This window comes from Tenrec ecaudatus, chromosome 7, assembly GCF_050624435.1.
Source record: "Tenrec ecaudatus isolate mTenEca1 chromosome 7, mTenEca1.hap1, whole genome shotgun sequence".
Taxonomy (NCBI): domain Eukaryota; kingdom Metazoa; phylum Chordata; class Mammalia; order Afrosoricida; family Tenrecidae; genus Tenrec; species Tenrec ecaudatus.
Window position 1 is genome coordinate 160,849,534 of NC_134536.1, and position 13,216 is coordinate 160,862,749.

The 13,216-nt window shown below is 59.0% G+C and overlaps 1 protein-coding gene across 1 annotated transcript in view; it reads right to left on the reverse strand.

Annotated features, from left to right (window-relative positions):
• Positions 1 to 13,216, reverse strand: part of TNXB (tenascin XB) — a 55,815-nt gene that overhangs the window by 39,199 nt on the left and 3,400 nt on the right. Inside the window, exons 3-10 of the mRNA XM_075555417.1 lie at positions 8,192 to 8,320; positions 7,809 to 8,072; positions 6,816 to 7,058; positions 6,409 to 6,665; positions 4,914 to 5,244; positions 3,770 to 4,063; positions 1,894 to 2,184; positions 1,264 to 1,569 (exon numbers count right to left, since the gene is read on the reverse strand). Coding sequence (XP_075411532.1) covers positions 1,264 to 1,569; positions 1,894 to 2,184; positions 3,770 to 4,063; positions 4,914 to 5,244; positions 6,409 to 6,665; positions 6,816 to 7,058; positions 7,809 to 8,072; positions 8,192 to 8,320 — 2,115 coding nt within the window. The remainder of the gene's footprint in view (positions 1 to 1,263; positions 1,570 to 1,893; positions 2,185 to 3,769; positions 4,064 to 4,913; positions 5,245 to 6,408; positions 6,666 to 6,815; positions 7,059 to 7,808; positions 8,073 to 8,191; positions 8,321 to 13,216) is intronic.

The following is a 13,216-nucleotide window of genomic DNA, read 5'->3' on the forward strand; positions in this document are numbered from 1 at the left end:
GCAATTCTCTTGTCTTCGAGGGTTGCTATGCGTTAGGATTGTCTCGATGGCAGTGGGTTTGGATCTAATTTGGGGTGCTCACAGCCAGTAGAGGTGAAGGGTACGAGGCGGGGTGAGAAGGCAGAGTTGGCTTCCCCACCCTATGCTCCTCCCTTTCCCAGGGCTTTCAGCAGCTACCCCTACCAGGTCAAGAGAGCGGAATGTCTTCCCGCTAAGGCCTTCCCCTGTGGATCAAGTGTTAGCCCTAAGGAGTGAAGGGCAAAGAACAGGGCTTCCGGGAGGATTTAGGGGGAGGTGGGGGCTGAGTCTTGCTCTTCCTCATGGGACCCTCCCCCATCCCCTACCATGGGTTGCTGGGGAAACTATGGTGTAAGAGAGAGAGCCTGCACCTGACTCCGCAGAGGAGGGGGATGGAGGCAGGGCGGGGAGGGCACTGGGAAGGGGTTGGGTTGGTCAGGGCCCCGGAGCGGCGCACACTCAGAGCAGTTTCTGTGGGCCTGGCGCTCTTCACCGATCAGCCCATTTTACTCTGAGGGACTTTCTCACTGATCACCGCTGTCCCCATTTGACAGGTGAGGACGTGGAGCCTCAGCGCGCCAGAGAACCTGCATGAGGTCCCGTAGCCGCCCAGGGGCACACCTGGGGTTAAACTCCAGGCTGCTAACTCCAGACAGTCCTCAACCACAGCACTGCCCACGCCGCCAGAAGGCACAGACCCCGAGGGCCCCGGACACGGCACAGGGAACGAGATGGAGACTGGGAGAGGTGGGGACACGGAAGCATGGGCCAGGTGCTCGGCTGGAAGTGAGTGGGCAGTCAGGGGCTGGCAGGCCCTTTGGCAGGCTCCATGCAAGCTGAGAGGAAGGCAGCAGGGCAGAGGAGGAGCCTGGTGAGCCCGGAGGGAGGTGGAGGGAACAGGTCTCTCGTGTGAACAGAGCAGCGATGGAGACAAGGTGTAAGGAACAGGTCGGGGCTTCCCGTGGGGGCGGTGGGGGGGAAGGAGCCATGGGGAAAGAAGACAGCTGCTGAGTCCTGAGGACGTCTGGGGGGAGGACAGAACGCCTGCTGTGGAGGGAGGACTCACTGAGAGTCGGGAGCAGGCCCGGGAAGGGAATTAGGAGACTGGAGCTGACTGGAGGTGGGCCCAGGAGGCGTTATGCGGAAAGCAACAGTGCAGCGGAGTGGAGCGGAGCCTGCGGGAGCCCAGGTCTGAGCCAGGCAGCCTGTGGACCAGCAGAGGAGGCCCCAGCGGCTCTCACTCACCTGTTGTGGCCACCACGGACACAGGTCCCACACGCTGTCTGCCTCGCAGCCCGTACAGGTTCATCTTATACTTCCGCTCAGACTGCAGGCCAGAGACAGTGACCTCGTTCTCGTCCCCCCCGACGGGTACCGCCTGGGGCTGCCCCTGTGCGTCCTTGTACTGGACCACAAAGGAGTCAAAGGGGCCCTGCGCCACCGTCCAGGACAGCCGCAGAGAGTCCGGGGTCATGCCAGTCACCGTCAGCTCTCCCAGGAGGGGCTGTTTGGGGGGCTCTGGGCGGGGGGGCTCCTCTTTCTTTTCTGGAGCTGTAAAAAGAGGATCCAGCCTGGGCTGAAGTGGCCTGGAGGGCAGCTAGGGCTTCGGACTCTATGGCACGCACCCCTCAGGCCCGTCTGCCTGCTATGAGTGCTACGCCCCTGGGCATTCTGGGTGGGCAAGAGTGTGAGCTGCCTTCTGGGCCTGGGGAGCAACTGGAGGGCATGGAAGGGGCCAGCAGGTGGGGAGCCTGGCAGCCACTCCATGGGAGTAGGGCCAGGACACCAGAGTCAGCAGTCTCTCTGGGAGGCCCCGCTGGTTCCTGGCTGAGGGCCAGGAGGGGGACACACGGCGCCTGGGTCGCTGCCACTCACTTGTGGTGCCATCAGCCACGAGGGGACCGTGGCGCTTCTTGTTGGCAACTCCAAACAGAGTGAATCTGTACTTGTGGTCAGGGGCCAGGGCGGAGACCACCACTGAGCGGTCAGGCCCTTCCACGGGTACCACCCGGGGTCGGCCGTCCCTGTCCCTGTACTGGACCACGAAGGAGTCGAATTGGCCTGTGGGGACAGTCCAGGAGAGGCGCAGCGAATCTGGAGTGGGGTCTGTCACCCACAGCTCTCCCAGGCGGGGCGGGGACCCTGGGCTGGGGTCACTCCAGGGCACTAGGAGGAGAGGTAAAGAGAAGGGAGAGACACAGGTCATAGGAGGGAGAAAGCACCTGCCCTTCAGGGACGCTGGGCGAGGTATGCTGAATGTTCACTGCACAAAGGTGTGTGGCCTGGTAAACGCTGGACTGCAGTCACCGTTCACTGAGAGGAGGTGCCTTCTCCAAATGGGCCACAAACACTGTATGGACCAGTGCAGACGTAACTATGCACGGCCCGGGGAGGGAGGGAGGCAGGGAGGGAGGGAGAGAAGGAGGGAGGGAGGGAAGGAAGGAGACCAGGCTGGTCTTCCCACGTCTTCCCAGCCCTGGAAACCTTCCCGTCCAACTACTAGCTGGTTTCTCCTCCAAGAAACAGAAGCATGCTCCTTGGTAGTCTTCCACACCTGGGCCTTCCTCCTCCTCCTCCTCTCATGGTACATCTATGCATGGTGCCCACGGTCATGGCCAGCCCTCCAAGATCTCCCTCTGTACCAGCCCCAAGTCCGAGTCTCTTTGCTCTCTGTCCTCAGCCTGGATTCCAGAGAAATGCGTACTCCGCTTGTAACCATGGCCTCCTCCCAGTCCCTCCACGGAGACTGGCCCACAAGGGGCCCACAGTGACCTGGCCACGGCCAAGTCCTCTGGACACTCTGGAGGCCCTGAATCACCCTGATGGAATCTGACATGTCTGACTGCGCCCTCTGTCTTGGCATCCAGGACACCACTCCCCTTGGCTCTGCCCCTCCCCAGGCCACCCCCAGCCTGCCCGACAGCCTCTCTTCTCTGCTGTTTCCCTGGGTTTGGGTGGACCCCGGGCTCCATGGGCCCTGCCTCTTCTCCTCTCGACGCCTTCACCCTGGACCCCATCTCCACATGAGTCCATCCATCCACACCGATGACAGACACATCGGGCTTCGGACATCCTCCCCCCCCACGGGGTGCCATTATAACTCCATGGCCTCCTACGTTCTTTGCCCCTGTCCTCTGCCCCAAAGTTCTTCATCTGTGAAACAAGAGAGCCTCGCAGGGCTGCTGTCAGAATGAAATGTGCCTTTGACACTCAGCACACAGAAGATGCCTGTGTCCCCCAGGCCCCTCAACCTGCCCCGGGGGTCAGGACCGCCCAAACCAGGAACCTGGGTGTGACCTGGGCCTCCTTGCTCACTCTCCTTCACTGCCTGTCTCCAGCGCCCCTGCCACCCCCATCCACCCAACCAGGCCGCCCCCATTTCTCTCCTGTAGCCAACTCAGCAGCCGCTGCAATGCTGTCCACAAAATCACCTAACGTGTCACTCTCCTACGTGGAACCCTCCAGAGACCCCCCGAAGGCCCTTGCTGAGACCGGCCAGGGGCCCTTAGTGGCATTCCACCCCCTTAGCACCGTGAGGTCTGTACAGAAGCCGAAGACCCTGCTCTTGTCCATCTGGCTCCTCACGGTGGCCTTGTCCACTGCCCTCCTCAGCCTCTCTGACTGCTACACCACTCTTTTCCTTCATGCACCACCTCCCCCAGGAAGCCTTCCTGGGGTTCCCCAAGCAGGTTCCCAGCGAGCGCACTGGCAGGGCCTCCTTTGGGGCAGTGCATAGGGCAGGGCCACTCACCAGTCTTGGCCTCGGTGACAATCGGGCCATGCCGCTTCTTGCCGACGAGACCATACAGGACAAATTTGTACTTGCGGCCTGGCTCCAGGGAGGTGATGGGGAGGGCCCGCTGCGGCCCCTCCACGGGCACCACCCGCGGCTTGTCCTTGTCCTTATATTGAATCACAAAGGACTCAAATTCACCCTCGGGGACCGTCCAGTGCAGGAGCAGAGAGTGTGGGGTCACATCTGTCACCGTTAGTGCACCCAGTCTTGGCGGGACCCCGGGCGAAGCAGGCTGCTCTCCATCCCTGTCTGCATGTTGAAGGAAGAGTAGACACAGAACACATTCCTTCCTGCTCCACCCTGGACAGCTCCCTCCCTGGCAGCCTGCACTTCCCCCAGCCTGGCTCTCTGTATGGACTGAAGTGGGCATCTCCCCCCACTCACCCTACCCCCAAGCTTTTTTACTTATGGGCGTGCTTTGGTCCCTATCTCTCTCTCTCTCTCTCTCACACACACACACACACACACACACACACACGAACTTCACTCTGAAGGCCTACAGCCCTCCCGGGCTTCCCTCCCCCTGCTGCCCTGAACCCCACAAGGGCCAGGCACCTCAAGCTCTATCCTTCAGTGACCGCCCCCACCCCAAACCTCATCTATCTCTGAAGTCCTGACACCTTTGGAGCCCCTACCCTCAGAGGTCCCTGTCCCCTAGAGACTGGCTGATGGGACTATGGTACTATCCACTGAGGGCCTAGCGCCTGGACTCAGGGGACAGACCACTGTCCTAGCCTGTCCACTGTGAGTGGCAGGGCCTGGGGAGAAGATGAGGGCTGAGGGTCAGTGTCCTGAGGGCCTGAGCCTTCCCAGTCCCACCTGACACTGACCGATCTACTGGCACAGGTAGGGCGGGGTGGAGGAGACCCCAAAGTGGGGGCAGGACTCAGGGCCAAGACAGCCCATGGGTCTCCTTGAATCGGCGCTGCCCCATTCTGACATTCATCCTCCCCATCTCCCCTCCCCATCCTCTGTGCTTCAGGCCCCCTGCCCCTCTCCTCGAAAGCTTCAACCCCTTCACTATTTTCTCCACTCCCAGCCAACCCCAGGCCCTCCCCAACCTCAGTCTGCCCTAGTCTGAGCAGAGTCCAAGATATACCCAGAATGCCTTGGTAGGTGAGGGGGGTAGAAGCCTGGCCTCCGGGGTAGATCCCATGAAGCAACAGCTCGTAGGGGGCTCCAGGAGGGGGTGGGGGCACCAGGGCCTGGCGGGTGTCCCCCGGCAGCAGCTCTTCATGATCCCCCAATCCTTGGGGCACCAGCAGACGCAGCTGGAAGTGGGCAAAGGTGTCGGGTTGGGCAGTCCAGGCCACGCGGAGGCGCCCTGTCTCATCTCGTCCCAGCACCCTCAACTCTGCCAGTTCCTGGGGACGCTGCTGCAGAATGGGGGCCCGGGCCCCTTCGGTCGTGGAGGGGCCAGAGGGAGGAGGCTCATCGGTGGGCCCCAAGAGGTCGGAGGGGGCGGACCCTGGGAAGGGGCAGGGTGAGAAAAACAGGAAAGTGGAAATATGAGCACCAGCAAGGAATTCTCAGCCTCCAGCTTCTGCTCTGGAGACCCTCATGGGCCCACCACCTGGTCACCTCAGCCTCCCCAAGGTGTGTGGGTCGTCTAGACACCCCATCCACCACAGTCCTGAGCTGACAGGCCTGTTTGTGTTTAAGCCGTGTGATGAAGGTTTTCTCTCCCCCCACAGGCTCCTGGGACCTCAGAGACCCCCAGGACCCTCCCCACATACATCCCCCTCCCACTGCGTGCGGTCCTGGTGTCCATTAGTGCTGCAGTGAGAAGCCTGGAAGGAAGGAGGAGACAGTGGTGTTAAGAGGGGGTGGGGGACGCAGAAGCAAGAGAAGAGTGGGCAGTGAGGAAAGAGACGGCGGTGGGGCTGACATCCAGCTCAGGTGACATCTGGGCCCTATAGAGGAAGAAGCCCACAACGCTCCCTTCCCTAGCAGCCAGAGCAGCTGGCCCAGCCCCACAGCACAGCCAGAGACCATTCCTGTGGGAGAGACCCTGTGAAGGAAGTAAGCCAGGGCATCTAGAGAGGAGGAGGGGTTTCATCACCCCACAGACACACACTGCCTGGTGGTTTCCAGGCCACCCCCAAGCAATTCTCACTGAATCCCTTTGAGGTCACGGCCAAATGGTGGAAAAGGGTAACCACTGACCACGGCCTTCAGCGGCTCTCACCACAGTGAGGCAAGTAGGGAACCACTGGTTTGGCACCCCACCCGACCCCAGCTGCTTCAGACAGTCATTACAGTACTCCCCCGTCCTCCAGCCTTAAACGAGCAATCCAGGCAGGAGTGCTCTGGGAGCATCAGCCAGTACCAGTGGGTCTCTTGGGCCTCAGGTATTCAGAGGCTGCTGCTAGGACAGTGGGGGTTAGGAGGCGGCGCTTGAGTGGGGCTTCTCAGGAGGCAGGGGAGAGTGCCGCTGTTGCCAGGTCCCCCTGGAGCCTGGGCCAGGGGGAAGCTGAGGTCGGGCAGGGGTGGGGTGAAGTGGGGTGCCAGTCTGTGCAGCGAGGTAGTGCGAGGGCCTCAAGGCTGCGGACGGGGCCCGGCAGGGAGTGGGTGGTCCCGGGCCCCCATCACACGCTACCTGTGGTGGTGATGAAGGCGTACGACTTGGAGGTCTGCCCCGCCCGCACCCCGTGGACCTCCACGTGGTAGGTGGTGCCCGGCCGGAGGTCAGGGAGGCTGACCGTGCGCACGCTGCCCGGCACGGCCAGCTCCCCACCGGGGCCCTCGGCAGGGGGCTGGGGCCGCCAGCGCAGCACCACGCGCTCGAACTGGCCGCGGAGACCGTCGAGGGACACGAGCAGCGAGCCGTCGGCGGAGCTGCCCAGCACCTCGGGCTTGGGGTGTCGGGGCGTGGCGGCCGCGCCAACGCCGGCGAAGCTGCTGCGGTTGGAGTCCCGCTTCCAAGTGCCCTGCTCGGGGCTGGCGGTGGGCGCGGGGCGGCGGGGCCGGGCGGCGGGGGCGCCGGCGGGGGCCGCCAGGTGCCGCTGCAGGTACGCGAAGATGTAGCGGGCCACCGACGGGTACGTCTGGTTGGCTCGCAGCGGGTAGCGGTGCGCCCGCAGGTAGCGCTCCACGTCCTCCACCGAGCCGCCGTGGCGGCCCAGCTCCGCCGCCGTCACGTTGGCCCACGTCCGCCGCGGCGGGGGCGCCTCCTCCCTCCCCTCCTTCGGGGCCGGCCGCGGGGGCCCAGGGGTGGGCCGGGGGCGGGGCCGGGGGGGCAGGGCTGGTGGGCGCACCTCCCAGTACTCGTGGTGGCCGGGCGCTGAGGGGAGGGGGCGGAGACAGGGGTAGGGGAGGAGAGAGAGCAGGTCAGTGGCAGCTCGCTGGGGTGGGGGGGGACTCCCACGGCAGCCCTTCCTCCATCCCTCCCCTTGGAGCCAAAGGCCTCTTCCCGCTGCCCGGGCCACCTGCGGAGAGAACCCAGAAGGAGTCGTCGTGCTCTGGGGCCGCCCTCACCCCCCCCCCCGCCCCCAGCCCGCCATTCTTGGCGCCCTAGAAAGAAGAGAGAGACCAACGGGTGTCAAGTCTGAAGGAGAGAAAGGGGAGTGGGGGGCGTCCCCCTGTCATGGAAAGGGGCCGTAATGGAGATCCGGTATCTGTTAAAAAACCTTGAGGGTTAGGTGGAGAAGGATTGGGCAAATTCGGCCCCTACAGGATGTGAGCCCACCCTTGTACCAATGTGTGGATGAGAACCTTTCCCCTCAGGGTGGGTCAGGTGCATCTGACTTGGGTGCCCACTCCTGTTGGCTCTTTGAGGCAGTTCTTCCGATTGTCTAACCCACAGCCTTCCTGTAGGATTTCAAGTGCCAGAGGGCTCTGCCTCCCCAGTGCCCTCTGTACCCGAGTAAGGCCCTCACGGCGTGATGGCAAACTTCCCCATACCGTTGTCTGTGAGCCCTAGACCTAACGTCCCAAAGAGGGGACTCCTACTCTCTGAAATGGGGGTCCTTTGCTACTCCGGGGCCGGTTGTACCTGTGTTGGCTCTCACGGAGGACGGGTAGCTGACTGCTCGGCCCCGCTCTGCAGTGACAGTCACGACGTATTCCACGCCTGGCATCAGGTCCGTCAGCATTGTCCCGTCTGCCTTGGGAGGCACTTCCAGCCTCACCCTCTGGTTGCCCGCACTAACGTAGGACACCACGAAGCGGTCCACCTCGGCCAGAGGGCGCAGCCAGCTGAGCTGTAGTGTCGTTGGCGTCACGGCCACCACTCGGAGGTCCTGGGGGCCGTCGATCACTAGACGAGTTGGAGAGAGTAGGGCTCAGGCAGGAGTCCGACTCTGTAGTCATCGGTCAACTGCCACTGTCAGTTCCGGATCCCCATCTAGGACCCTGCCCCGCAGCCCCAGCTCTCACTGGTGGTAATGGTCTTGGAGGTAGGAGGGCCCCAGCTGGTCCCTCTTAGGGCACGGACAGTGACCTGGTACTCCTGGCCTGGAGCCAGCCCTCTCTGGTCATAGGCCGAGGCAGAGCTGGGCACCCGAGCTGTGAACGGCGGACTGGTCCCCTCTGTCTGCAAGAGAAAGAGCCCGGGGAAGATCAGGAGTTGGCACTCTCACCCTGGTCCCAGCTGCCCAGTCCCCCTATCTCTGTGGTCTTCACTCCAACCAGAGCCGCTGGGACCGCAGAGAACGTGGCCCTGTGCAAGGTGCAGGGCACTTCTGGTGGCAGCCCACGCGTCTAGAGCGCTTCTTCCATACCAGAGCCTGTTGCAGGCAGCTGACTCGCACCAGCCCCCTTCATCAGTCCCGTCTCATCGCTGAGGAAACGGAGGCACAGAAGGATGAGTTCCTAGCACAAGGTCATCAGCACCAAGAAATTAGCAGAATTTTAAACCCAGGCAACGTTACCCAAGGTGCCTAGGTGGAACAAAGGTTTGGCATTCGGACTTTGAAACGGCACACGCCATGGAAGAAAAGGCCCGGTGACCTGCTCCCATTACATCGGATTACAGCCAAGGAAACCTTACAGAGGAGACCACCCGACACACCTGGGACTCTCCTTCCTTGCCCTTGGCAAGGCCGACTACCTGGGCACCAGGAGGCTTCTCTTTGCCCTGTTCCTGTCATAAGAGACGAAGTAGATCAGAGATGTCCCTTCAAGACTCCCTTCCTCAGTCGGGTATCTGCCCCAGGCTGATCCGTGACTCTGGTGTAACTGGCACCATGCTTCCCTTCAGGGATTTCTCTGTAGGCCCCTCAAAAGTAAGGCCCACCTGCTCAAAATGCCACAGGTATGGTGCCCAGTTGCTGATTGTATACTTGGCCTTCTGCTGGGCACTGATAATACAGACATAAAAGAAATGGCTCCTAGTGAAATGGTATTTGGTTACAGGTATATTTAACACACACACAAACAGCTTTAAAAAAAAAAAAGAGATGGTCTCTGTCCTCGGGTGGTGTATATTCCAGCAACTAAAGGCCTTCCATTCTATTCGATCCTGACACAAATTTCACAGAGGTTTTATGGGCACGGTGAGGAACAGACTAGGCCAGGGGTCGGCAACCCTTGGCTCACACGCTGCATGCGACTCTTTCAGTAGCTAAGACGAGGTTCTCAAGGAAAATTGAAAACGTTTAAAGGCTATTATTCAGCTAATGGTGATTTCATTTGTTTAGAAAACGATATTTATGGCTCTCGAATAATTCTGGCATTCTTGCGAGGGACAGGATTGGCTCTTTCATCTCAAAAGTTTGCCGAGCCCTGGACTAGACAATGTGTTCTCCTAAAGACGTTGTTTGTTCTGTGCCATGGAATTCATTCTGACTCACTGCGACCTTCGACCTTCGTGGCAGAGTAGAATGGCCCCACCGGGTTTCCAAAACCCTGTAATCATGACAAAAGCCAACTGGGACAACTTTCTCCCAAGGTGGGGCCGGTACTTTCCAACTACTGGCCTTTAGGTTGGCAAGTGAGGCTTTAAGTCAGTGCTTCATGAGGCTCCCCGAGATTGCAGGCGCAGGAAGCACTGTGGAACAACTGTGTCTTTCACGTCAGGTTGCCGGGCGTTAAAATTGCCTGACAGCACACAATGCCACCACAAATCTGTATGTGCGGGAAAACGCCTGTAGGCAAACAACCCGCCCCCAGGTGAGTACTTAAGTGGGGTGGTGATGCGTGGTGACTGACCCAGCAGGACATCTGACCTCCCAAAGTGCGCATCTCTAGGGAAATCAGAGGACCTGGACATCTGGCCCTCTAAACAGCCACACATTTAGCTGGGCTGTCCAGCTCGGAGAACTGTTAAGGACGCTCTGTTCCGCCGAGCTATGTTGGCCGTGATGGGGGCACCTCCATTCAGCCAAGTAGGGTTGGAAATTTCAAAAGGCTACTCTCCTGAACCAAGAGGATGGAGGGAAAAATCGGCATCGCGAGTCCCAAAGCATAAAACCAGATGCGGAAGCCACATCGAGATGAATGGGTTGCCAGAGTTTTCTTGGCTGCAAACATTCCTGGGGCATATCACGCCTCTGCCTCTTTCCTATGCTCCTTGCCCTAGAGCATCCCAGCCGAGGGAAGGCCGGGACTGAGTTCAAGCCAAGACCTCTGAAACCAGCATCCTTCCTAGAGGATGCTTGGTCTTCCTTGTCGGTCTGTCTTTCTCTCCTTATTCCCTTGACACATACACACACACACACACACACACACACACACACACACACACACTCTCATACACACACCTTGGGAATTCCCTGATAAGGCCTGGACCTACCAGGGAGATAAGTCCATCCCCAAAGTTCTCCTTTTTCTTCTGGGTAACCTACCAGAACCCTTTAGTCATCTCTTGGTGCCTCCAGAAATCTACGTGGGGACAGTCCCTGAAAGTCCCATTGTCAGTGTAACACCTGTCCCCGAAGCACCAGCACTGTCTTGACCGGTCTGAAGTGGTCTGCTCTAGTCAGATGCTGCAGCTGGCCCTGGCCCTGTGTAAAGCTTGGCTGCTCCCACTGTGGATCCTGGCGAATCTCTAACCTTATTCTCAGGATCAGACTCGGGGTCTCACATGCAGGATTCCACCTGGGGCTTACGTCACCTTCTCCCTTTTCAGACCAGACCCAAACAAAACCTTTGCTGAGGCTGCAAGGTTCCAGGTTGCGAGACACACCCAGATGGGGGAATGCCTGATCCTCTTCCTGGTTGTGGGACTTGCCTCCATCAGTTTTCCCCACATTTTCTCCAACATTCACGGAAAACCCACTACTGGGAAGTTGATGCCAGCCCCTGGCGACCCCATTGGGCTTTCCAAGACTGTCCATCCTTATGGCAGCAGAGCACCTTGGTTTCCCCCCATGGAGCAGCGAGTGTCAATGGCTGACCTTGCGGGTGCAGGCAGACACAGCACTGCTAGGGCTCCCAAGCTCATAGAGGGGCCAACCTTTGGCCCAAGAGCTCCAAGTGTAAGGGAGTGGTCCTTACACTTGAGTTCTTTCTGATCACCCGGAGGACTTCTTAGAACACACGTTTTCCCTGGCGCTTCGAGTTCAGCAGATCTGGGGGACGAGCCTGAAAATTCGCATTTCTAACAAGCTCCCGGGTGATGCTGCTGGTCCAGGGAATGCACTTTGAACGGCACTGAGCTGGGGCCACAGTGCCATGTCTGCAGAGAGAGGAGAAATGCTCCTCTTCTGCATTCTGAAAACAAACAAACTATCCCAGTCCCTACATGTATCCCTTGCCAGGAAGAGGAGACTTTGGGCTCTGAGAGCAGGGACATGCTTCTAGGAAGGTGGCAGTGGCCAGAGGAGAACCAGCCACTACACATGCTCCATGCCAACAGAAGTGGACAGAGCGCGCTGGTCCAGGCAAGAGGTACACTTCCCGAGGACTCGCCATAGCATGTGCTGACGCGGAGTCCAGGAGACGTTGGGGACCAATTTTACAACACCTGCCACACCCGGCCTCAGAGGGGACCCAGAACGTGACAGAGGCCCGTATCCGGAGCAGAGCAGATGAGCTGAGAGCATGGCCAATTCTACTACATGGTGGTTCACTGCCCTTGACCCTGTCACTTGGGGGAAGCCCAGGGCACTGCCCTGGGAAGCTGCTCCCCCCCCCCGACTTGAGAAAAACCCAATACAAAAACAAAGCAGTAGATAACACCGACCTACTGGCTTCCTCCACTCCTACATGTTTGTTTGAGTTCTTCTTTCCCTGCTGCTGCTGTTTCTGGGGAAAGTTCCGTTTAAGAGTCCCACTCTTTCCGGATGAGAACCGGGTGTGTGTCTGTGTAAATAACACACACACACACAGAAGGAGAGGGTGGGGGAGACACTTTCAAATGCGCACAGCGAGTGTGAAAGAAGTCAAGAACTATTTGTTGTTCTTTTCGCCGGTTGCCAAATTCTTGTCTCATGATTACGTTATTTTTATAACCAGAAAAGGAGAGAGAGAGAACACAAACACATTAATTTTTAAGCAGAAGAAAAAGAGTCAAGCCATCTTGTTTGGCCCACAAAGTAAAGGCCTCAACCTCTGCTAAAAGGGAGAGGAGAGGAGAAAGCGGGGTGTGGTAGGGGTCTGGCCTGGGGTACACTTAGCAGATTCCGGATGACCAGGCAGGGTGGAGTAGGGATGACAGCCAGCACCGCTGAGCTGTCCCTTCTCAGGCTCTGGGCCCAGAAAGTGATTTACTTTTCCAGAGTTCTCCTCTAGAGGTGAGGACGATGTGGCCCATCCCCCTAGCACTTGAGTCTGGAAAACATGAGCCGTACGGTGGAAAGGTCAGATGACTGGGAGTGGAGAGCAGCCACATCACCATGAGAGGCAAGGCTTGGCCAGTAGAGCACCCCTAAAGGTTTCCTGAGCGATTTGGAGGGAAGCCAAGAGAGGATGCTTTTCAGTGCACTGACAACCTGGCGGCAGAGCCCCAGCGCCCAGACGCCAAACGATTGCGACAGGGAAGCAGGGGTCTAAATCGAAGAAGGTAACACTGAACAGAGCTAAATGCCAAGGCCTGTACTAAAAAGTGTGCACACCCTTGAAAGTTGTCAGCTTTCGTCTTTTTGTTTCCCCTGTCCCTGCTTAGCTACAGTGTTTAAACTGTCTAGTTGATTTTTATAATAAAGAGTTAACTCAAAAACCAGTAAGAATGAAAATAGCTGACAACTTGTGTGACACCCCCCTTCCGCCCCCAAGTCAAAACACATCAATCAACTTCAGGGGTAAGTACCACCTCATCCAGACGTAGTCAGGTGATGGGCTGAGCAGTTTTCTGCCCCCCATGTGTGGAGGCATGTGGAACCCAGGGAGGTGGAAGATGCAGGAACGGTCTTAGGAGAAAGGGGTGAAGAAACCAGTGGGGTCTCCTGGAGAGAGATGGCAGAAGTCTCCTGATGCTGGACGGCCTGCTGTGTGGACGGGAAGGCAGGCAGTCCGGCTGTT